General features: G+C 42.4%; 1 protein-coding gene across 2 annotated transcripts; it reads left to right on the forward strand.

Moving 5' to 3' along the window:
* The first annotated feature begins 3,936 nt into the window (after positions 1-3,936).
* LRP11 (LDL receptor related protein 11) lies at positions 3,937-22,449 on the forward strand. Of its 2 annotated transcripts, none has more exons than XM_021540536.1 (7): positions 3,937-4,459; positions 9,256-9,419; positions 11,938-12,079; positions 14,090-14,215; positions 14,921-15,130; positions 20,494-20,595; positions 20,869-22,449. In XM_021540536.1, exons 1-7 carry the CDS (start codon positions 3,937-3,939, stop codon positions 21,021-21,023), a joined length of 1,422 nt encoding a protein of 473 aa, XP_021396211.1. In that variant the 3' UTR covers positions 21,024-22,449. The 2 variants fall into 2 exon arrangements, with proteins under 2 accessions (XP_021396211.1, XP_077638321.1); XM_077782195.1 differs by having other exon boundaries at positions 9,259-9,419.
* Positions 22,450-24,303: the final 1,854 nt, after the last annotated feature.

Raw genomic sequence — 24,303 nt, forward strand, 5'->3', positions numbered from 1 at the left:
CAAGAGGATGTGAAATGTTAAAAAAAGACAAAACACAAAACCTGAGTTAAATACCTGAGTTAATTCCTTTGCCTCCACTTTTAACATTTAACACCCTATCTTCTGTTATTTATACAGAACTCCTCTTACTCTCATGGTCAGAAACCTGAATTGTCAAGCTGCAAATAAAAGGTTATCACTTCAATTCATTTGTGGGCAAATTGCTCAAACTTAGCTGTCAATCAACAGTCCACTCCAGCATCTGAGCTGATTTGTATCTATCACGGGTGTTTACTTGACAGATTCTCACAAACAAACTGGAGCAGAGAAAATGTGTCTAATGATAACATCATGCCGACAACATGTTTTCTGCAGATAACATTTGCATTATGTGTTTACTGTTTGCAGAGCGTCTGGAAGACATCAAATGAAAAGGAAGATATGTTTCTTTTTCTGAGCACATATTCCAACCAAAAAAAAAAAAAAAAACAACCAACAAACAAAAAACAACACCAAAAATCAGGACTCCAAAGGAGAGCACTTCAGATGAGGAAGCCTAGATATAACTTTGCCTTTTCTTCCTGCTCCCTTTCTACATATTTCATTTTGTTTCATCATACTCCATTGCCTTTCTGTCCCCTGCTTTTTTAATTCCTGTTATTCCGTTACTTTGGAAAAAATCAACTAAAGAAAGAAAAAAGCAGATGCACTCAGACTCCATTCCCATAGTTTCAGCTATTTTATGAATTTTGAATATGAATGGAGATTGAAACTAATCAACAGATGGTTGGAAACATGAATATTCATGAATTCTGAAATCCTGTATTACTTTGCCAGGTATTGTTTGGATGTAAAGAATATATGTGCAGTCTAATCTCCACTCTTGGAAAAGAAATCTAGCAGTCTCTGTAGCTGTCCCATGCCTGATGGACTGGACATTTTGGACAATAAACTGTGGTATATGCATGTATCCTTTGAAAAGGAAAAAAAAAAAGTAAAACAAAACAAATATATTTATGAATTTCTAAGGCCCTCTGCATGAACATCGGCCATTCCAAAATTTGAATTTGATGAGAGACAGGAATAAAATAATTAGTGTTACTATAAGCTAAGTATTAGTTTTGATCTACAACTCCAAAACCCAAAGAAAAGCTGAGGCACTCAGAACAATGATCCAGTAAAGAAATTTGAAATTAAGTATAAGTAGTTATGAATCTATGATTTCCCTTAGGCAGACATAGATGTTTAGCAGCAATCTGTTTTATATAAGTAATAAGCTGCTGCCACCTTCTGAAAAAAACTCAACATGACTACAAATGCCATCTTTCTCACAAGGCCAGGGTAACAACATACACATTCTGAACTAAAAAAATTGGGCAAAAAACAAGTTCTCCTCCAGCACCAATACATAAAAAAATCTCCTGCACTTAGAAATTCTTTCTCAAAAAGCTAATCAGAGAGTGGTGTCAACACTTCCACACAGAAATGTAAGCATGCCATCCTTATCCTAACTTAGGATAAGGATCCTACTAACTTTCAAACTGGCAAATGTGATGCTAAAGGAGGAAAACAGGACTGTGACCTCCCTTTAGCCAAATCCTTCTTCTTCTTTTATATGCTCACTTGCTTGAACAAGAGTTTACTCCCCTTGGAGATACCTTTCAACAACAGCTTCCTCACTATAAAGTTTTAGAAAGTGATGATTTCTCTTTTTCTTTGTGTTTTTCTGCAAGAACCTGCTATTTCAGTGTCACCACCTCTGACAACCAGGGATCAGCTTTCTGGTAGAATTGGATGCAACAAGGATGGTGGGATGAGCGACCCTCTGTGCCGTGTAAATGGGGCCCCACTAACCAACGCTGGCTGTGTGCTGATCCAGAACAGGGAGATTCTGCTCAAACAGAGTAGTTCCAAATCGTTGATCATTCTGAGAAGGGGTGACTTGGTGCATTTTTTCCTCTGCCAGCTTCAATGTGCACCATGCTGGTGTGAGCTTTATTTTGGTTTATATTCTGGAAGCAAAAGTACTGTCAGAGTGTACAACAGCAGAGCAGCAGCAAACCAGTGTCATCTCTAGTAAATCAGTGCATCACAGTCAGTACCTCTGTTATGAATAGATTGATCACCTCTCCAAAATATTTCTAAAAATAAAATTGTGGCATTTTAGCCTGATTTTCAAAGCAAATGAGGGTTATATCATCTGACTGTCTAGCTCCTCCATCTTCCTGTAATCTTTGAACATATTGATCAGTTTCAACTATAATTGACGGGAAATTGAAAGTGTCAAAAATATAATTTATAGAAATTTAGAAAGCCCATAGAGCACACAGCCAGAGAAGATCAATCTTCAGCAGTTGCACTGCTGACAGGCCAACATGCTTGAATAAATCCCTGAACTACAGTTCTGTGATTTGGGAGAGGAGAAGGAGAAATCATAATCCAAACTACAAGCTGCCTGTGAATTTCCTGGACAACACCCAAGCTCCATGATGGCAGAATATTAAAGTGGATTTGTTTTAGAGGAAATTCTGAGTTATACTGGGAACATGGCCTAAAACAAGCCAAAAATATGAAGGAGTACAAAGATGTCTTAAAACCATTCCTAATATGTCTTACTTTTTTTGCTACTATTCTAAGCATCCTGACATAATGATATTTTTGATACAGCTGTTAAGATTTTTTCAGTAATTAAAGAAATTAATGAGTCTGCTAAAAGATGCTTGGAAGAATGAACCAAATGAAAATGAAAACACAGAAATATCACTTGATCTGTTATGACATCCCTTACTATGCAGCTCACCACTTCTCTACATTTACAGGCAGTTTTTCAGTGCCCGTAGACAGGTCTCAATGTGCCATTCTAGCACTTTGAGGCTCCATGCATCTGATAAAAGATAACAAATCAGCTGTTTTGAAGGATTGCTGATTTTCAGAGATAATAGTATTATTAATTTGTGTTAGAGAATCAGCAATAATTTAATGATAAAACAGAAGTTGTGGCAGACGTAAAACTGATTAATTTAATTGCAAGAATTTCTCTGAAATTATTTTAGGAAAGACTTCAAACACTTGCACGGGGAGTTCTTCACTACTGTTTTGGGTTGTTAAGGTCCTATCTGGGATTTTTTTTTGCAGGTCAGGAAGCCACAGGTTTGCACATTATGTTTTTGACTAATGCCTTTCTTTCTTTGTAATTTCTGAGCAGAAATTCCATGCCCAGCATGGAGTCTTCCACAATTTCTTTTTTGCCTCTTCATTTATTTGTTTCCTCAGGTTCACAGAACCACCAGCAGTTTCAGCGACCCCCACCCAACCGCAATTATTTGCCGGTGTCATCTCCCCGTGTGGAGTCATAGAACCATAGAATCACAGGATGCTAAGCGCTTCCACAGAATGAAAAGGACCTTAAAGGTCATCTAATCCCAATCCCCCCGCTATGGGTAGGGACACCTTCAACTAGATTGTGCAAGGACCTTAAAGGTCATTTAATCCCAATCCCCCCGCTATGGGTAGGGACACCTTCAACTAGATTGTGCAAGGACCTTAAAGGTCATCTAATCCCTATCCCCCCCTGCTAGGGTAGGGACACTTTCAACTAGATTGTTCAAGGCCTTATCCAATGTGGCCTTGAACACTTTCAGGGATGGGGCATCCACAGCTTGTCTTGGCAACCTGTTCTAGTGCCTCACCACACTCACAGTAAAGAATTTCTTTTCTAAGACACATTTTAAAATTCCCCTCTTGCAGTCGGAACCCCTCGCTCCTTCCCCCGCCGCGGCTCCCGCAGGAATGTGGCTCCGGGGGCGGGGCCGGGGCGGGGCCCGCCGGAGCTGTTCGGGCGGCGGGTGCTGAGCGCGGCCGCTCCGCCTGGTGCCGCCGGGCGGGGCCGGCGCCTCCCGCGCCGCGCTCGCAGGGGGTGCCCCGGGAGCCGCTCCCGCCGCCGCCGCCGCCCGGGCCATGGCGGCGCTGCTGCTGGTGCTGCTGGCGGCGCTGGGCGGGCGGGCCGTGCTGCCGGGCGGGCGCTGCGCGGCGCCGCTGGCCGACCTGCGCTCGCAGATCTCGGGCGTGGAGACGCTGCTGGAGGAGTTCCGCCGGCAGCTGCAGCAGGAGGAGCCGGGACCGCCGGCGACGGCGGGCGGAGGAGGGGGCGGCGGGGAGCGGTGCGGCGGAAGCGGCGGCTTCTCGGCCAGGCCCGACTCCATCATCCGCACCAAGGACTCCATCGCGGCCGGCGCCACCTTCCTGCGGGCGCCCGGCGCCGCGTCGGGCTGGCGGCAGTGCCTGGACGCCTGCTGCGCCGAGCCGCGCTGCACGCTGGCCGTGGTGCAGGGGCCCGCCCGCCCGCGGGGCACGGCGGCCGAGCCGGGCTGCTACCTCTTCGACTGCACGCACCGCGGCCGGCCCGTCTGCCGCTTCGCCCCGCACCGCGGCTACAGCTCCTACAGTCGCCGCACCGCCGGCATCGCCCCGCCGCCCCCGGGTAAGCGGCTGCGCGGCGGGCGTGGCGGCGCGGGCATGGCGGGAAGGGCCGCGGGCCGCCGCCGGCGGGAGCGGCGCCGGCCGTGAGGCGGCCAACCCGCTCCGGGACGGGCGGCGCCGCCGGGGGAGGACGGGCCAGAGAGCCGGGCTGCGCCTGCCGTTCGGCGGGGTTCCCTGGGCCGGGAGAGGCGGCCCGGCTGTGCCCAAGGGAACCTTAACCAGGTGTATAATACCTGAAGGGGAGGGGGTTCCAAGAGGATGTTCCAGGCTCTCCTTGGTGGTGCCCAGCAATCGGACAAGAGGCAGCGGGCAGAAGCTGATCCTGCTGAACCTAAGGAAGAGCTTCTTTACTGTGCGGGTAACCACGCACTGCACCCAGAGGCAGTGTGGAGTCTCTATCACTGGAGATTCTCAGAAACCTTCTGGACACAATCCTGTGCCGTGTGCACATGGGACGACCCTGCTTGAGCAGGGAGGGTGAACCAGATGAGCCGCTGTGGTTCCCTTCTGATGTAGCTGCTTCTGTGAGGGCTTTGGGGGTGTTTGGGCTTGGGGACACCCATCCCTCAATATCGCTGCCTCTGCAGAGCCCTTGGCGGGGGGGCATTGTGCCAGCCAGCCGGGGCTGGGGGCCAGACAGTGGGATGTGCATGTTCAGTGGCCCTGCTCTCTCTGGGGAACCAGAGAAGTCCCAGCTCCCCAGGAGCTGTGCATGTTGGTCACCTTCGAAAGCATGAAGTGCTGGTCCCAGCTATGCCATAACGTGGCGCGTAGCCTGAGAGCAAGCACGTGGCATTCCTGGGGGTGCTGTCCAAATGTCATTGCCTAAGACAGCTTCTTACTCATTTAAATCAAGATTTTTTTGTACTTAAGAACTCGAGACCTAGACTGAAGAAGACAAAGATACCTCACCAGTAGTCCAGATGCAGCATGGACATTCTCCACAAGCATTTTTGGAAACTAGGCCACATCAAAAGCAGCTGTTTGTTCAACTCTGAAGCATATTTAAGAACAATATTGTGCAGACCAAGCAGCTGTAGATGAAAACAAATCTGAGTTTCTAAATTTGGAGTCTGTTTCCTAGCACCTGATCCAAATAATTTATTTGCCTTCCCTCACCTCCTGTTGTTAAAGTCTCCTCTTAACTAATTTTGACTAAATTTCATTATCTCTGTGCACAGTACTTTCCCAAAAGTAATCTGTAAATTATCTATCTTACTCAGTGATAGATCTCATCTGAAGTAAATTAGTCACTGCATGCAACAGGAAGAAGACCTGGTCTTGGCGTGGGTGAAAACAGTGCCCAGGTGTGCCTGCTGTTGCTGCTCTCTTGGGAGGGGAGACCTCAGGCTTGAGGTCCATTCAGTCCTGCACATTTCATGAGAATACAAGAAATACAAGAGAGCAGGGGCTTGATTTGTAGAGGCATTATAATTCCTAAATATATTTTGCACATTGCATGGGCAGGTAGATTAGAGAGCTATAAGGAAGGATCTTATGGCAACAGAGATAAGGCAAGCTTAAGGTACCAGAAAAACCCATGATGCGATTTTGACATTTTCAACAGGAGGAGTATTTGTTCCACAGTATTATTTATGTAGCAGCTTTGTGGTAGTTGTATTTCATAAACCTGTATGCACTTGCATGATACAAGGCTTAAGATGAGATTTTACATCAAAGTCGCACAGAATTAGGCTTCATTTTGAACTGCCTTAATTCTATTAAAACCTATGAGGAACTAATTTAGGGTGCAGTTATGGCACAATATAAATAATATATTGTACAAATGATGCTCTGTCTAGTAGAAATCTCGAATTTCTTCAATTCCATTGAGTTCTTGAATTCTGGAGTTCTTAAATGCTTTGCCTTTTTGGCAGCTTTTCTGACTGTCAGCACTGGACTTGCAAGACAATTTCAGTTCCTAATCTGCAAATTGCTCTGTATCCTGATGGTTTTAGTTAAAAGTCTGCCGTGTGGGTGATGGTGGTATTGGAAACAGGGGATTCTGATTTCTTAATGCAATTACACTGGAGCTGAAAAAAAGCCACAAAGGAGAATGAACTTTTATTTAAACATCTGTCAGATGTGACATAAACCAGGAGAGATAAAATTAAGATTGAATAATTTTGTTGTGATGTTTTGCTACTAGTGCATCCTTTAATTACATTGAAAAACAATCTGGACAACAGGATGATGAAGGCACATCTCTTTTCCCTTCTGTCACCCCATGAACGAGTTTAAGAAATTTAGAAAAGAACTTTTCATTTAAAGATTTTTTCCATGAGGGGATTACATTTTAGCTGCTCCTTTCTTCTTTTTTTGTTTTTGTTTTTGTTTTTCTTTCAGAGTACTTTTTTTTCTTGAGTCTCCACTGTTTTCTTTCTGATAATACCAAACCAACATTTACCTACAGATATGGTGCCCTCATAATTCCAAAATATTTCTGTGCATTGGGATACAGTTATCTCTAAGATCACTAGTGGTGAGCAATGGGAGGATTCAACATCAAGGTAAACTAATACCAAACACATTCAGGAGTTGGCAGTGAAATAACCTTTTAAAACAAAGCCTTCATTCAGAAAACTAGCTGGAAGCTTCATTATTGACAGGTCAAGACTGTATAAAGGATGGAGGGAACAGAATAAATAAAAAGCATGGTTATAAAAAGCCTATTGTGTTGGTTCCCAAAGAAATAAGTGTTTCACCTCTTTTTCTAGAAAGCAGCCAGCTCCAGCATCTCAGAATGTTGACCTGGTATTTCAGTTCCATACTGCTTATTTACATTCAGCTCAAATGCAAGCTGAAAGCAGAAGTTAAGAGATGATTTTTCTGCTGACCTGTGGCTGGTAGTGCTTTATTCCCACGAGTGGTGGTTGCAAGTGGCTCCAATGAGTTTGCCTCTTCGGTATTTTTGGTATTGACTTCTTATTCCCCACATTTGGAGGTGTTTCGCTAAGGATCATGTATTCCTTGCTTAAAACTTTGCTGTGGAAAAAGAATCTTCAGCTCAAGAGGCTCCTCCCATGCCATATGTCTCTAGCAAGCCAAGTTTTCCTTTTTGCCATTGATTTAGCTTTCCGAAGATGATCTGGTGGCTTGCAAGCAAAGGATAGTGCCTCCATCCTTAGTGACTGGAGGGCTGTGTGGTCCCTCACTCATCTTTAACTAAGGGCTGGCATGAATTTCTGTGACTGACTCAATGTGGAGGGGTCCTTCCTTTGCAACTCCTGCTGCTGGAGTCTAAAGTTAGTCCAGGAAGAAAGTATCCTCATTGCTTAGGGGAATTAGGGCTTGTTTCTGCCCTTGCAGGGCATTGATCAAGTCATTTAAACCAGACAGGTGACATAAAACCCCTCTCCAAGGTAGAAGCAGAAGACTGGGCTGTGCTGTTTGAGACCCAGGTCAGTTTCTTTTTGACACTTATTTGTAAAGTAAGTAACTGTGTGAAGACTGTACATAACTCATTTATATCATATAAAAGTTGCCCTGGCACCATAATGATGGTGTTTATTAACAATTAGTTTTGAGGTTTTATTAACAATGAGTTTTGGGATTATTTTGCACCTGGATGTTGCTTTTTAAACAAAGCTGGTTTTGAGAAGCAAGTGTATACAAATTAGGCAAAGCTGCCTTTGTCATTGGATGAACAAGAACTGTTTCATACTTTCTATTATTATACCTTTCTATTATTATACCTAGTTATTGTATGTTTTCCTAACTTTTGATATTTACCTTGAAATTTTCTATGCCTGACCTACTACCAAAAAAAGAAGAAATAAGAATTTTTCTGTTTAGTCAGAGGTAAACAGTTGTTCTACTGCTCCCATGCACTCCAAGGCTTCCAGCACATTCATGATACTGTTGAAGAGCACGTGCAAGGAAGATTCCCCACAATGATGAAAAATCATGTTTCCTTGTGCAGTTCTGCCCACATGGAGTGCAATTACAACCTTGATTTCCTAATTGCTCTTCTGAGGATAACAACAGTATTCTTTACAGGGTATTCTTTGTGGAGGTTGAAGAGCAGAGGGCATCCTGGCACTTCAGTGTGCTCAAAGAAGGAATGAAACTCGAGTGGGGAACTGTAGAAAGATACAGTCTTTGGGTTAGACTTTCGTTAGTCTAACCCATAAGTTTGTGGTCTGATTAGCAAAAGTACTTAGTACTCACAATTTTAATCAGTAAAGATTGTACTTTGAACATAGCAAAATGCTATAAATAAATACTCTGAATATCCTAAATATTCTGAAAATCGAGCTTTTGATATCTTAAATGAGGCACTTAAAATTAGTGGTCTCTGATGATTTTTAATCATCGTATGCTCTGCTTCCTCAGGGTGCCACCTTGTGCTAAATCAGTCTTTCATTGCTATAATGATGTATTATAAATAGGGACTAGAAACCTATTGAATTATGCAGAGTACTATAAAAGGTATGAAAAAGGTAACTGCCATCTGTATGTGAGTCATATTTAGACCTATTGTCCTTAGTTCAGATTAAAAAAGTACACTGATGCTAATAATCCTGTTTGTTGTATTGCTGAAACATCCAGGTACCTAGAGAGGTTTTCTATGCTGTGTGCTTCTAATGTTAATTCCTGAAGACATCATAGGACAGTTAACGAAAATTGAAGCAGATGCTATTTTGCTTAACAAAATGTGCGCTAATGAACATGTTCCTCTTTCAGGAAGTTGCACAGAGAAGAAACAATACCTTAACCAAGAAAAAAATGTGTTTTATCTAAATAATCACTCAGCCTTTCCTCATAAATAACTGATCTTCTCTTTCTTTGTTTAAGAAGAAGAATATGATGAGCCTCCACAGTGTAGGGCAGGCCAAGACATTGTGCTGCAGTCACCTGTGGACTGGGTGCTTTTGGATGGCCGGGAAAGTTCCGATGACCACGGAATTGTGCACTATGAGTGGACACTGCTGCAGGGCGACTCATCAGTTGAAATGCAGGTACATGTACAGCCCCCCATTGTGCCCAATTACTTCCAGATTGTTGTGTTCAAGTTTTAAATATACAGCTAAAAATATTAAATATATACCAATCTGTCTACCAGGCACCAAAATTAGGATGCCTGTACAACTTGAACATTTATTTCACACAAATGTAGAGCAGCCCAGGTTGGAAGGGACCTCAAAAGATCATCTGGTCCAACTGTTTGTGGGGCAAGGAGCATCAATGAGATTATCTTACCTGTCCAATCCCATGCTGAAGACCTCTTGTGAAGGAGACTACACTGTGTCCCTGGGTAGTTCCAGTGATTATTTCTAGTGGCTTACACACTTAATCTCTTTCTTGGGTGGCATGGGACAGCCAGCAGCAAACAAGTAGATAATAATACTCCACTGTATTTGAGCTCTGCTTTATTTATACTCGCTGCACTTGTTTTTCAGCTTCTGTCACCCCAGTTAGAGACCCCTCAGTAATTCAGTTACTAAAAATAATAAGGGATTTTCACCGTCTCCTGTCAGTGCTTACAGAGAAACTTCAAAGAAACACAATGAAAACCTTATGAGATTTTTTTATCCACACATTTTCTGCTGCACTTTGATTTCAAATTAAAATTACTAATGAAGAGAGGAATTCTTCATTTTAATCTTTTTTGTGAATGCTGTAGAATCAGCGGAAAAATAGAGAAAAAATGTCTCAGGTCCACAGATTCTAGTTGTAGTCTGTTCACAGCCCAAAACATCCAGGGCACACTGGGAACTCCACCTAAAGCAGGAAGGATATGTAGAGGTGAGAGAGTATGAAGCAAAATGAATCTTGAAGGATAGTTGCTAGAAATCGTCTAGATAAAAGGAACACTTCATTATCAAAGACTTGTTAATCTGACCCCTTGCAGCATTATTTTCTTAGAAGAGCAATTAAGTACTTTTAAAATTAATCTTTGATTTAGTAATGTACAGTAAAACAAAAAGTAGAATTTAATAAAGCATTTAAAGTTTATATTTTTAATATTACTCAAAGTCACTTTATAAAGTGACTTAGAGACAAGTCTTATATCCATTCAAACTTGTAAAATTCACATTAACCTTGGTGGCTTTTTGCTATTTGTTAACAGAAAATGAATTTGACACACATTTATGCTTAAATAAATACTTTTCCATTGTGTTCAAATGAGCAGGGATTTCTCCTACAGATATGTACCCTGGTGATTAACCATGATAATTTAAATTTTTGAGTTGAATTAATAGCTGTGATTTTTTTTTTCATGCATTCTTCAGTTGATGTCTTTAGTGCTTTGGTTGCTGCCCTGAAGTTACTGGATTTTGTGTCATTTATTCTTTGAGAATAATGTATGAATCCATAGCTACAAGGGAGAATGGGAGTGTGTTTAAATAAGATAAAAGGCAGCTGTTGCATTGCTCTTATGTAGCAAAGAATAAATAGAAGACAGAGGAGGGGGAATGACTGCTATAAAGAGATCCTATCATATTGTAGAAGGAAGCCTTTTTTATTCCTGTTGTGACTTGATTATTGCTTTTTTAGTTAATTTGCTTCTCTGATTGCTATCCCCACTCTGTAGCTGCACAGCTCCTGGACACTTGGGGACAGTAATGGGTTGGGTCTTTTTTTTTTAAATGCTGATTGTCTATTTCGAGACAAAGTTTCTGTGTAAGCAGATTCAGGCCAGAATTCTTCAGGGCAGCATGAAGAAAATAAGAAGGAAAGCACAGAGGTCACCCAGAGTGGTGGCGTATTCAGAAGTCAGTGGCATTTCTCTGTCTCTACACAGGGAAGAGACTTGGGCTCCATGGCTCATGAGTTTTAAATACCATGTTTGCTCTCCAAACAGTCACAGTTTACAACAGCAGGTGTATTTAGGGCATAAGAATTTCTTAAATGTATTAAAGAATAAAATTGTAGGGGATCATATGCTCCATCAGGAGGTACTCAACAGTCTGATCAGATAACTGAGTGCATTCATGTAAATAGAAAAAGAAAGAAATTTCAGGTAAGAAATTTTCTCACTGAGAGAAAAAAAGTGTTTATCAATATACTCTTCCATAATGGAAGGTCTAGGACTCTATGGCCATATTAATAAAAATTATTGTTCTCTTTAAAGCATGAAAATTTATTTCTGTGGATCCATGTTATATTACCTACAGACTAACTTGATAAAAAGCAAAAGGCCAATATTTTACTGTCTATCCTCTAAAATTACATTTTTAATTACTCAAAAATTGAGTTAAATGTATGTGACCATTTGTTCTCCATTTGTGTGCTGAGATCCACAGCTCCAGGTAACTGAGTAGATCATGAAAACACTACCTGAACATTGTGGGGTTTTTTACAAATGGATGCAAAAAAAAAGAGATCAAATGTTACATGCTGAAATACATGCTTGAGTAGGCTGAGTAGACTGTGGGAAGAATTTAATCTGCATGATGAGCTCCTTATTCCTGGAAGGTCACAGATGGATCCATTGTGCCAATATGTTTTTTTTTACTGTGTGTCTTTACTCAGGTACCACAGCCAGGAACACTGAAATTGTCCCACATTCAGGAAGGCGGGTATATTTTCCAGCTAACAGTGACAGACACTGCAGGTCAGAGAAGCTCTGACAACGTCTCTGTGACCATTCTGCCCATGGTTCATTCTGCAGCAGGTGAGAGAATGGCTGGAGCTGTTGCCTCTGTGACACCCAGGGTATGGTACTCAGAGCAGAGCAAGGGTCTTGATAAAGGTTGAAATGTTGTTCTCCATTTTCAGTGTTTTATTTTGCCCATGCTCATTACATAATGACATCTCTTTCAGCTTTGAATTGCTCTTTCAAAGTGATGAAACAAGCAAGCATCACTTGCCTGTTAGAACAATAATATTTTCAGGCACTGAGTATTCGTCCTTCTATTGCTAATAAGCACGCAGGATTGGAAGAGTGAAATATTGACACAGGTGTCAGGTGCATTGTAACAGTCAGATGGTGTGGACATCATAACAGGGCTTGTGCTATAAGAAAGACCCAATTATAATTACTTAATAGTATGTTTGAGGCAGCCTAATAGTAATACTGACCTGCATCTGTAGTCTGATAGTGTTTTTTTGTTTTAATGCATTTAAGTTTTTCTTTCTAATGGTTGTCATTGTAGCCTTTTGCTACTGGGGAAGCTGAAACTGGAATTGACCCATCTTTTTTAAACTCTGAGCTTCAGAAACATGTAAAAAGCATAAAAGGTAGAAACTAAGTTAGATTTCAGTGGCTGTCAGTCCTGCTCTTAAATGCAATAACTTCTAATTACATTGTAATTAACAAGTTGCTAGTGCAGATCTGCTGCTCTGGCACAAAGTTAAACAGCATTATCACCAGGTTTAGCAAAACCAGTGAAAAATCTTGCTCTGCACCAGCACAATATGTTTATGTGAAAGGGTTGTCCCTCTAGCAATAAGCTGTTATTAAGGAAAAAAATCTGCTTAATAATGCCTGTGTTCCAGTAATGGATGATAGAGGTTTGTTTATTAATATTTAATTCAGCTAAAGCAACCAGAGAGGTTTGCTGCTTTATTTATTTGCTGTTGTTTTTATTTTTCTAATTCCCCAGCTATCAATTCAAGTGCTACTGCTGTAGCTAAACCAGTTCTTGATGCCTCAATACATGCAAGATCAGTGCTGTTACTAGTGCTGAAGTTCAGGACATGCATTTTCAGATTTTTAGGGGTTTTAAACAGTTGTCTGCATTCCTGGCATCCTTCCCTTAGTGTGGTGCAGTGTTTCGTACACAGCAGGATAACAACCAAAGGCTGTGCTCCCTTATGCAAATTGATTTGCTCTTACAACACTAATCAAGCCCTGAACTTGATGGTGCTTTACAAAGTGATGAACTGCACTGCTGTTGGAAAGACAAAAGCACAGATGTAAACACTTCACAATTACAGAATCAAAATGGGTTTCAGGAAAGTTTTGAGTATGCAAAATGGGGCATCCAGGGTACTCTTCATTTCCAGGGGAATCTAAATATTAAAGCAGGCAGCAGTCAGTTCTTTCTGGTGAAAGTAATTTGTGAGAATGTGACCTAGTCCTATTTTGGTCTGTGCTGTATTGAAGTTACTGAATTGCTGATGTCAATAAATGACAAGCATTCTTTGAGTATTTTAATTACATTGCAGAAAATATGCCATAAAAGATCCTATATGGTCCAAGTGTGTGCATGTAAAGCAACATATTGGTGTTGAATGAATTTTTAGTAGGAATTTCTACTAAAGGGAGGAGGGATGCAGTTACAGTTACAGAGATTTAATTTCTTTGTTTTCAGGACTGTTCTGCATCTTTTAAGCCTAGGAAGATCTTCTTCCAGCTTAGGCCAGCAGAATTCAAAGCACTGTAAGGGTGCTGCACAAGGTGTAAGGTGCAACAGCCTCCAGGTTGAGTATTGCTGTAACAAAAGGATTACCAGGCTAGTGATGAAGGTGCCAGGAACAGCTATTGCCTATATTTGCTTCTGAGTCAATATGATGTCACAGAGCTGAGTCTGGACTTTCTGCCTCGTTCATGGTGCTTCTTGACATAGTGTGGTTTTGCTTTTTCCTCTGTGCTGCAGATTTTAGTCACTGACTCAGTCACTGACTCACTATTTACTACTTGGATTTCTCTTTTGGTAATTTGGGAATTGTTTCTCAACAGCCTGCGTTGGGGTTTGCTCTCGCTACCAGTTTATCTGTGATGATGGCTGCTGCATTGACATCACATTTGCGTGTGATGGTGTGAGACAGTGTCCTGATGGATCCGATGAGACTTTCTGCCAGAATCGTAAGTGTGCCAGGCCACAGTGGCACAATAGACTGTGAAAGTAACCACAGCCTCAACGACCAAAGGGGGACGATGTCACTTCTGTGGCCTCTCTCCCTAGGAGCAAGCAGTTTGCTCCCAGCCTTTCATTGGAACTAGCACATGGGAAGGTTTGATATTTGCATACTCAAGTGCTCAGAAACTTTCTTCAAAGCATATTAAAACTATCAAGGGTCCCTAAGTGACAGGTTTTGTGTTCAGCAGTTAAAAGATCAGTTTTGCACTTGCATGATGATTCTGGAAACAAGAACAGTGATCTCTGTGTGAAAGGGTGTCTCAGAGGTACCCTTCACAGTGCTGTTAGACACCTTGCAAGAATCTGGAACACTGTGGACACACAAGGGAACTTGTTGATTCACCATTATGTTGTTTGCTTTCATTAGTCATCCCTCAGCATGTGCCCATGCTCAGCTAAGAGAACAAAAGCCACCAGAGGGTGAATGGGCACAGTGGCTAGCCATTTGTAGTTTAGTTACTGGATTTCACTGTAGGGGTCATGCGTGTACTCTTGTGAGCAAGTGTTAGCTATCTATGGCGCACATTTCATCATATGTGTGAACCTGAGGAAGTAGTTTACTCTGCCTCACGGCCTGTCTTGGACAGTCTTCCTTAAGAACCCTTCCATTCCCTTCAGCGTTGTACAGAAACTTCTGTTTCTGTTAACAGTCAGCTCGGGTCGGAAGACGGTGACACATGCAGCTCTTGGCACCACCCAGCAAAGGACTGCAGGACTGACTGAAAACGTGGAGGAAAACTCTGCTGTGAACACCCTGAAAGCCACTGCCAGAAATCAACCACTTCTCTCAGTGGATGCAGACATGTCTAACCAATCGCTTTCTCAGGGACCAAAGAAACAAATCAGTGGATTTGTGCCAGGTAAGAATTGAATCAGTTTCAATAAATCCTTCTCCTTAAAGAAAGGAAGTGTCTTGCACCTTAAATTTAATTGTCTTTTGGTGCCTGGCTAACAGGAAAAAATTCAAATGTAAATAAATACAAAAGAAACCTGTAATAATGAAGTTCTAAGTAGGATTTGATTTATTATTGTCAATTTGTTTTATACTAGGTGCAAAAAGAAAGTTAAAGTGGTAATGCTAGGGAAATAATACAGTCTTAGGAACAAAATGTGCAGTGAACTAAATAAAAATTCTGCCACAGGTTCAGCTGTGTAGGCTGATGTATTAAGGCTCTTTAAAATCTGTAGGGAGTACTTCAGGAGCACATAATAAGATACTGTTCAACTTGGGTGAGAGTAATTTCTTTTCTCCTGGTGCTAAGTGTTACTTCTCTCTCTCTCTATTTTTTTTTTTTTTTTTTTTCCCTGAGCTAATATCTTTACTATTATGGGCTTTTTTTTTTTTTTTTCCCTGAACTCTGTCTTCAGGGCAGGAGAAGTCTTTCATCACTGTAGAAAAGTCCCAGGCTTTGGTAAAAGCTACCTCAGGTGTCTGTGCACAGGTCCCCAGTACTGTTCTGCAGAGTGGCTGTAAGCCTGTAGTGAGTCACTGTGTGATGTTACAGGCAGAGCCCCAACTCTGGCCTTGGTAAAGCTCCAGAAACTGCAGTAAAATTGATGTGTCTTTTAAGGTTCATGCTGATTAAGTAAAATTATCTGACATGGCAATTAAATGAAAGCATAACTGAGCATAGAATCAGTACAAACTCCCCACTTTTATTTCTTCATGGTTTAGACTGATTCGTGTGCCCCAAGACACAGCTGTTTATAACCAGCTTTATTTTTCAGTTACAGCAGAGCAGTGCTCAGTGCCCTCTGCTGTCGGCTCTGGAAAAGGGCACTGACCTGGTCGGCACCTGGACGATCCTTCAAGGTGCTTGTACTTCATCTGTGGAGTGCAGAAGGAGTGAAAACTCTGTAAAGGGAGTGAAAACAATGTTCTCAAGAATTTGATGACCTCAGTGAATGTGTGGGGAATGACAGCAAAATCCTGTCCCAAACTTGTACCCCTTTTCTGGCAGTATAGATGACCTCTAGATGACCTCTAGACAACTCCTCACTAAAATCTGAAGTCTGCTTCAAACCCTTCTCATTGACATAGTCTTGAGTGACACCTGATATGGGGCCACCCAAACTAAACATCAAACTTCCAAAGGGCTTTGCAGGCTCCAGTGGGAAGTCAGCTGTTAAGTAGGCCTCAAAAATCATTTGGCTTGTGAATCCAGGCATAAAACTAGAACTGAGGTCATCGCCTTCAGCAACTGAAAATCAAGGTTATAACTGGAAGTACAATGCAGAAGCATTTTTGCATAATAATTTTCTGTGGTCACCTATTGCACAGTAACTTACTTGCACCAGTTTTGCTCTAAAGGTAGCTTTTGCACAGCAGTACACAAGCAAAGAAAAAGATTCTTAGAAAACTAAAGAAATGTGATGGGGCTTCCGTGATTAGTGTACTACCAGTACCTGTTGTAATCTTCTAATTTTCAACAGGCAAGATTTCAAGCTGTTTTAATTCTTGTGAGTTTAATATTTTTATTTTGACAAGGCTCAGTCAAAATTTAATTTTAGTTGTTAATTATTTCCCTGTGGAATAAAAGGATCCAGTCTGTACTGACCCAGGAGCCCAATATGTCTAATGAAAAAAAGCAGCAAACAGCTCAGCTGCTTATAATAGGTTTAAAATAGGTTTAAAATCCTCTATGGATCGATTCCAGTTAGGGTGCATGGGGTGAGACATGAAGGCTTGCTAGGTAGATGTGAAGTACATGGGTCCAGAGGGCAGAAACTGCCAAAAACTGCTCTGCCAAAACCTGCTCTGAGCTGCTGTCTTCTCCTGCAGACACTGAAACTTCATGGAGCCCCATGCTGTGCATTGATGATTCACAGAGGTCCAGAGAGGCTCAAGTCCTGCCCCACTGGGAAACACCACAGTCTTTATGGAGTTGAAGAACAAGCATTTAACCTATTCCTTAAAATTCACCCAGATCTATTAATTAGACATCACTGCCATCTCAGGGAGGTTACTGACCAAATCTAATAATCATGTGATATAAAAATGAGAGGCACAGAAATGCTGGAGCAGCTCCATAAAGCTCATCTGGAAATGTGTCCAGGAGGGCAATTATGCTAGGTGCATTTTTGAAAAGAGATAAGCAACACTGAGCAGAAATCATACCAGCAGCCTCAAAAGTTCAGCAATTCCACTGGCAGAAATCCTGTTCTGGGTGAGATTGTCTCCTGCTGCTGGTGCCAAGGTAGAACTCTGCCTCTGAGTCACTGTAAAGGTCTTTGTTGGACCAAGGCCATCGTGTTCTTGTTGGCCTGGTGCTGATATTGCAAACATCCTGACTTCTTGTATATTATTTTACATAAATTTTGAAAGTAAGCTTTTGCAGTTTTAATGTCACTATGTATATAAGATACACATTAGGGGATGTGGCTTTACAGTGGCAGCACAGGTTTTGGCTTTTCACTTGTAAGTGCTCCATTCAGGGCCACATTTTTCTTAATTATCAGCTGACAGTTTCAGATCATCATGGAAATACAATCCAGGAAGGAAAACATGATGCTCTTAAATCAAGTGACTGCAGGTAGAGTAAATGAAGGTTTTAGCTACTGGAGACAGCATATGGCACATTCCAGCTGGCTGCTAGACTCTATGCTTGATACAGGAGCTTTGCATTGATATTTAAAGAGAAGTTTTTCCCAAGACATTGTAGGACTTGGGAGTTCTTTTGTTTTCTTTTTTACATTTGTTTTTTTATTAGTGGTGGCTAAAGTACCAGTAAAGGCCTGTCCCTTCTGCTACTTACCTCTCCATAAACAGCTTTAATCTCTGAGAATTCAATAAAGATGTCTAATAAAGGGACTTCCTTGTCATGTACAACCAAATTTATCTTTTCTCCAAAGGAGCTGGGTTAAGTTGTAACGTTTTGGACTGTGAGATAGTTCCTGGTATCAGATATATGAGCTTTCTACCTGTGAGGGTGATCCTAAGGGAACTTTCTTCCAGAGTCCATTTTCTCTTAAGAGAGTTTCTGTTCCAAATTTCCTTTAACCTTCCTTACAGTGGCCCTTCATACTTAGCTCTGACTTGATACAAACTTTTTAAGGATTTACACTGAAGTATGAAAACATGCAAGTCCAAGTTAAGGACTGTTTAAAACTTCTGCCTGACCTAACAGGGGATCTATTAGAAGTAAAGTGAAAAAAGCCACAACCAACCAATACAAAACCCAAAGTCATTGATTGTTTACAATGGGTAAATCTTGTTCTGCAGTCCTGCCTTTTCAATGGGATTCCTCTACAGCAGGGCAAGTCCAGGGGGAACAGCAAGTCTGATTTTGAGATAACCCCCTCAGACACTTAGGGCACTGAGTCTTCTGCAACAGACTCATGGTCTACTTTTGCCCAAGCTGAAAGGCCAAACATTTTCTTTCAAAGTTGAGAGTGGATGGAGGAAGAGGCATTTGATGTCAATGAAAGAGTCCTTTCTCTCTCTGCAGACATGTTTCCATGGTAGTAAAGTTACCCAGACTGCGTCTCCTGCAAAGGCCAGCGCAGCATTTCTGCATGGCTGCCTCCAAATAGCCCCAGTGTCCTTCTCCAGGGAAGTTCTTAAGACCAGCTGCATATTGTGGCACTTCTAAACTTGCAGATGAATGTAGAAAACACTCAGTAGCAGCACAGCACTCTGGAGTGAGCAGGGGGCTGGTTTCTAAGCAGCAGTGGCCAGTAGCAAACAGGGTCATGCAGACGGATTGAATTGATGAACAGCCTGAAGATTTGCACTCCCCAGTGCAGCCAACCCAAGTGTATAAATCACCATAACAGCTTTGCATTCCCCTGGCACAGGGCCTCTGCCTCTCCCAGGCTGCCTGTGCAGCGCTGTTCAGGGCTGGGATTACAGCATTTGACTGAGTGCCCAAGACTTAGTCATGTTTTTACTGCAGGGGCACCCACAGCAGTAGCCGTAACCTAGCTCTGTAATTTAGGGGAATTGGAAAGGACTGTAAATGGCAATTTCCTTGGAGTAGACTAGAAAATCAAGAGAAAGTGAAATCTAAATTAAACCCGTGTAAAATGCTTTATGCTAGGCTCCTAAACTTCTTTGGGGAAATTGCTTGTTGTGTTCTAGAGATAACAGATAAGATATTTAGCAGCATTGACTCTGATAGTCTCTCCAGTTGTGTAAGAACAGCCGTAAGTCGTAGCAAAACCCTACAAGCTTTATTGAAAGGCTCTATTCTTCCAAAAATTTCCCACTAAACTTTTCTCCATATTTGCCGAATTTCTTTACAAAGAGTTGACTTAAATATTCCCTTTACTTAAATGGCAGGGAAACAAGTTTCTAAAACAGGCATTTAGATGCTGGCTGGAGCAGCTCTTAAAAAGAGCTGATGTCTTTTGGGTATTTCCAAAAGAAAGACAAATATTCATTTAGTTTAATTCAGAAAAAACAGCTGCTGCTTTTGGTGTCAGTTACATTCAAGTGGTCTTGCACATCTCTGATACTATATGGGTATTTTAAGGCCAGTACATTCACTGTTAGGATTTTTTCAAGCCCACTTTACATGCCAGGATATCAGGAGCCCAACAAGGAGAAGGCCATGGCTTGTTTCTGCAGCATTCCCTGCAGGTGAAGTCAATGTTTATGCACCCCGGCCAAAATGGCAGGGCAATAAAGCTGCAGCCTGCAAAGCTGCCTTCTGCCTTGGAGTGGGAACATGAGCATGGACTTTCATGACAGTACCAATGAAACCATTTAAGCTTTAATTAGCAGTCGTGTGCATTTGCTGCTGCTACTGCCAGGGACACCTTCTGCAGATCTTCAGAGCTGGTGGTAGTGGGTGGGACTTACACACAGTGCATGTTCCAATCTAATTGACTTAAATACTTCCTTAGCACCCACCACTACATGTAATTCCAATTACAACATCTCACATTCATATTTTACAGATCTTGTAGCATAGTGTGTTTCTGCTAGCTCTGTCACAGTTCTGAAGGCTGCCAGGAAATGTATCACAGCACAGTCAAAGTACCCTTGCTTTTGGTTGAGATGCATTGTGGTTTGGGATGTAAAATTGAATTTAAATTTTCACTTTAGTTTCACATTATTTCAAAAATTCAAGTTATACAGTTGAAGTCAGAAGTTCTTAAACTGTTTGTTTTTTCCCACTAAGTTTAAGTGCTTCACATTATTTAATCCTAGTGTCCTATGGATAAGATTTCTTGAGTCACTGAACTGCAGTATTCATTTATCTTGCTTGATTTTGTGCAGATAACAGTTCCTCAGGGAAAAGAACAGATGATAAAAATGGGGATGGCATAATGATGCCAAAGAGAGATCAGCTTGGAGGTGGTCGCCCAGCCCCAGAAACAGGTAAGACCAACAATGTGAATTAATTTTGAATTATGCCAGTTTTTCAGTCAGGTTCTGTAGATACAGATAAAGTGGACAAGAATTGAATAATGTACTTACATATTCTGAACTGTCCCTAACATGATCATGCAGTTTAGTTTCATAGTAGGAGTTGTTCTAATTACTGACATCTAAGTGATAGACTAGCTGTATTTTTAAAGCAATGTTTCAGGTTTTCTCCACCAGCGTCTGACTGTGTTAAATAAAATGTAATTTCTCTTAACCTCATTGTAGGTGCTGTGTTACCCTTAGCCTTAGGCTTGGCAATCACTGCTTTGCTGCTGCTTATGGTTGCTTGCAGACTGCGCTTAGTGAAACAGAAGCTCAAAAAGGCTCGACCCATTACATCTGAAGAGTCTGATTACCTCATCAATGGGATGTATCTCTAAAAATTGGATTTGGGTCAGTTGTTTCCTCCCCTTTCTCCTGTGTCCATGAATCTCTGCCTGTGTAAAAGGACCAAAATCTTTTGTTTATTTTCAAGTGTAGAAGAAGCCTATGAGATGAAGAACATACTCTTCCCCTTTGGCGATGATAGAAAAAGTGGGTAGATGACCTTGCTCAGAGAATAAGAAACATTCAGGCTCCAGAGCATAGCTCTAGTTGATTGTTGTGCAGAGGACGCTGCAAGGTGGGGAGACCCCAAGCTGGATGTGGGGTGCCCTTGCCCCTCCCCACAGCCAGGGCTGAGTGCACACCAGGGCCTGGTCACTGGAGCAGCCAAGGCTCCACAGCCCAGCTGTGTTGGCCAAGGTCGGGGGAAGCCTGTGCCATCTTGCTCTTCTCCGTGCTGCCACCACTGTGGGGCCCTGGATGCTCCAGCCAACATGTTCCTTCACCATCCAGCAGAGACCAGTTGTGTACTTTCCACCTGACACACTGGGAGCATTTTCATTAAAGAATGTGTCTTGCTTTGTTAATTAAAAGCAATTGCTATCCAGGCACCAGCTTTTGCAAATCAAACTGGGATTTAAGGAAGACAGCATGTTATTTTCACTCAGTTTAAACCTCTGCACTGCTAGCAGACAGCCATGCTTGCTAAATGCTGAAATGAAAAAATGCAGCTCCTCAGCTGGCTTGGGCTTCCCAGTGCTCGACAGCAGTCATGTACTGCTACCTAAAGAAGCTGTGGATGCCCCATTGTTGGCAATGTTCAAGGCCAAGCTGGATGGAGCCCTGAGCAACCTGGTCTAGTGGAAGGTGTCCCTGGCTGTGGCAGGGGGGTTGGAGCTAAATGATCTTTAAGGTCCTCTCCAACCCAAACCCCTCTATGATTCTGTGTACAATCCCAGGAACTGTGTCTCTCCCTGGAGCTCAGGGCTGGTTCAGCCTTTCCCACATCCAGCCCACCACCCTCACACAGTGTGAGAACAGCACAGAGCAGTTTCTGCCTGAGATGATGGAGTGTAGGATTCCTGCTGGTTATCCCTTAGCTCCCTGCAAAGCTTGAAAGCTTCAGTGATCTGCCCTTGCCCCAGAAAAATTCTCATAGAATTAGAGCAAGTAATTGATATGTGTGAGTGAACTGCAGATGTGTTACCAGTAAAATGTGTACAGTACATGTTATATATACATATATATATGCACACACTGTGCTGTCTGTCTTGTTTGGCTGTCCCAAGGATGTCACATTCCTCATGGGTCTCAATAAAACCAGAGTCAAATGAGGCATGCATTGTTTTGTATGTTGTCTTTTGTACTTCAGTAACTTTAAGTCAGCAAGAATATTTCCATGGTATACAAATAGTTCTTCAGGTAATTTGTTCTTAATTACTTTATGTAAAATAGTTCTAATAAACCAATTCTATTCTTATATTTATTGCATTGTCTTTCGTTTCCATTGCCAGCTAAATTCTGTGCTACAAGACTGCATCATGAGAGCAGACAGAATTTCTCCTTTCTGTGAAACAGCTTTATAAGAATCTGGAATGTGTATGGTTGGAGGAGTTGTTGAGATACAGGGAGACAGAGAAGGACAGGGCACCTGGTTGTGTGACCTCAGCTCAAGCAGTCTCTCAAGCAGCGCTTGAGCTGAGCAGGACAGCAGTTGTAGAGCTGGCTGTGCCAGCCATTAAGGGAATCTGGTTGCCAGTGCTCCCTGCTCGTGCCACATGAGGCAAAGTCTGTTTATTTGTACTTCAGTGTTACATGGGGTCCAGGAGATCATCTGCTGATGCTGCCCATTTCCAGTTTGGGAGTATGGCCTCTCTTCCATCCCAGCCCCCAGCAGACATGGAAAATAGTGCAAGGCCCAAAAGGCCACATTTTAAATACAGGCTTCTAGGGAAGACTCACTGCCCATTTGGTTTGGGGTCTTATTTTCCATTATTGAAATTTGTGTGGGGTTTTAATTAAATACCTAAATGTCACTCATCACCTTACCAAAGCAGCAAGAAAAGTGGTTCTGTCTCTCTGTGCCCACGGTGCTCCTACTACCAAAACCCATTACCCTGGCACACAGCCAGCAGCAGAACAAAAGGTTTGGTTTTGTTGTGCCGGGCAGGGCCTCAGCAAGGTCTGGCACAAAGCACAAGCTGGCCAGTGCAGCCATGGTGTAAGAGGCTGCTCAGCTTTCCAGTCACTCCACCCAACAGCAGGCTTTGTTTCTGTGCTGCTGCTAGTGGAATAAACCTTCACGGATTTTGCGAACGACAGCTGAGAATGAACGCCTGCAAGCAGAGAGCAGCCAGCAAGGTACAGGAGTCTGGCTAGTGCTGCCTTAGAGTGGCCAATCTTTCCAGGGAGTCTTCTTCCTGGGATGGGAGATGGTGACAATTGCTGCCCTGTGGGCCACCAGCTTGAGGCCTGTTACTTCCCAGGTGACAGCGAACTCAGGGCTGGAGTGAAATAAAATCGTTTTCACCTTAGCAGAGAGCCTGGGGGCATTGTCAGCTGGATGGAGAGCAAGACAAAGCTGGCAAAGTAACAGATTGGCTTGGAAGCTCCTGCAATTAACACACACACTGGTCTCAATATCATGTGTTTGCATTTAATGGCTTTCATGCTATTTGATTTTAAATAAGTCATACTAAACTACTGAGCTAGAGCACACCTGGGAGTAGCAGAAAATACTATAAACATGCTCAGGATGCTTTTCCCCTTCTCCCCAGGCAGCCACTGCCTCCTGCTAATACCACTTCCATAGCCCCTTCCCAGCCACTCCCAAGGTTGGCGCTCTCCCTCTGAACTCAAAGGAGTGCTCAGAGCAGGCAGTGCTTCTAGTCCATCTCCATGGCTCCTCACCTAGACCCCAGAGCTGGGGAGTTTTACAGAGTCACAGATCACAGAATATTTCTGTGTCAAAAGGGACCTACCTACAAGTATTTACCCAGTAGCAGAAGTGAGCCACACTGTGTGAAAGTCATCACTATTCTGTTTTTCCTGTCCTAAACACTGTGAATATCTGGATTAAGCATAATGGACTAAGCATATCTATGAATATGCTTAGTCCACCTATTCTTACCAGCGTCTTAGGTAAGCAGGGAATATTGACTACCCTGTCTGCATAGCCCTGTGGATGTTGCTCCTCTGTGTATTAGAAGAGGTCATTCAAATTCATTTTGTCAGTGTATTTTAATGTTGATCGAGATTCTTATTTCATTTAGACTTTTTTAAAAACTGTTTTGTCCTTCAGACAGCTTAAGGATACAAATTACTTCAGAGTAGCAA

The sequence above is a fragment of the Lonchura striata genome, chromosome 3, assembly GCF_046129695.1.
Source record: "Lonchura striata isolate bLonStr1 chromosome 3, bLonStr1.mat, whole genome shotgun sequence".
Taxonomy (NCBI): domain Eukaryota; kingdom Metazoa; phylum Chordata; class Aves; order Passeriformes; family Estrildidae; genus Lonchura; species Lonchura striata.

Bases quoted from the DNA above. Each gene is read 5' to 3' on its own strand.
- LRP11 (XM_021540536.1), top strand. From the start codon at position 3,937: ATGGCGGCGCTGCTGCTGGTGCTGCTGGCGGCGCTGGGCGGGCGGGCC. The intron at 9,420-11,937 runs GTACATGTACAG...GTCTTTACTCAG, and splicing joins ACTCATCAGTTGAAATGCAG to GTACCACAGCCAGGAACACT. The intron at 14,216-14,920 runs GTAAGTGTGCCA...TTCTGTTAACAG, and splicing joins TGAGACTTTCTGCCAGAATC to TCAGCTCGGGTCGGAAGACG.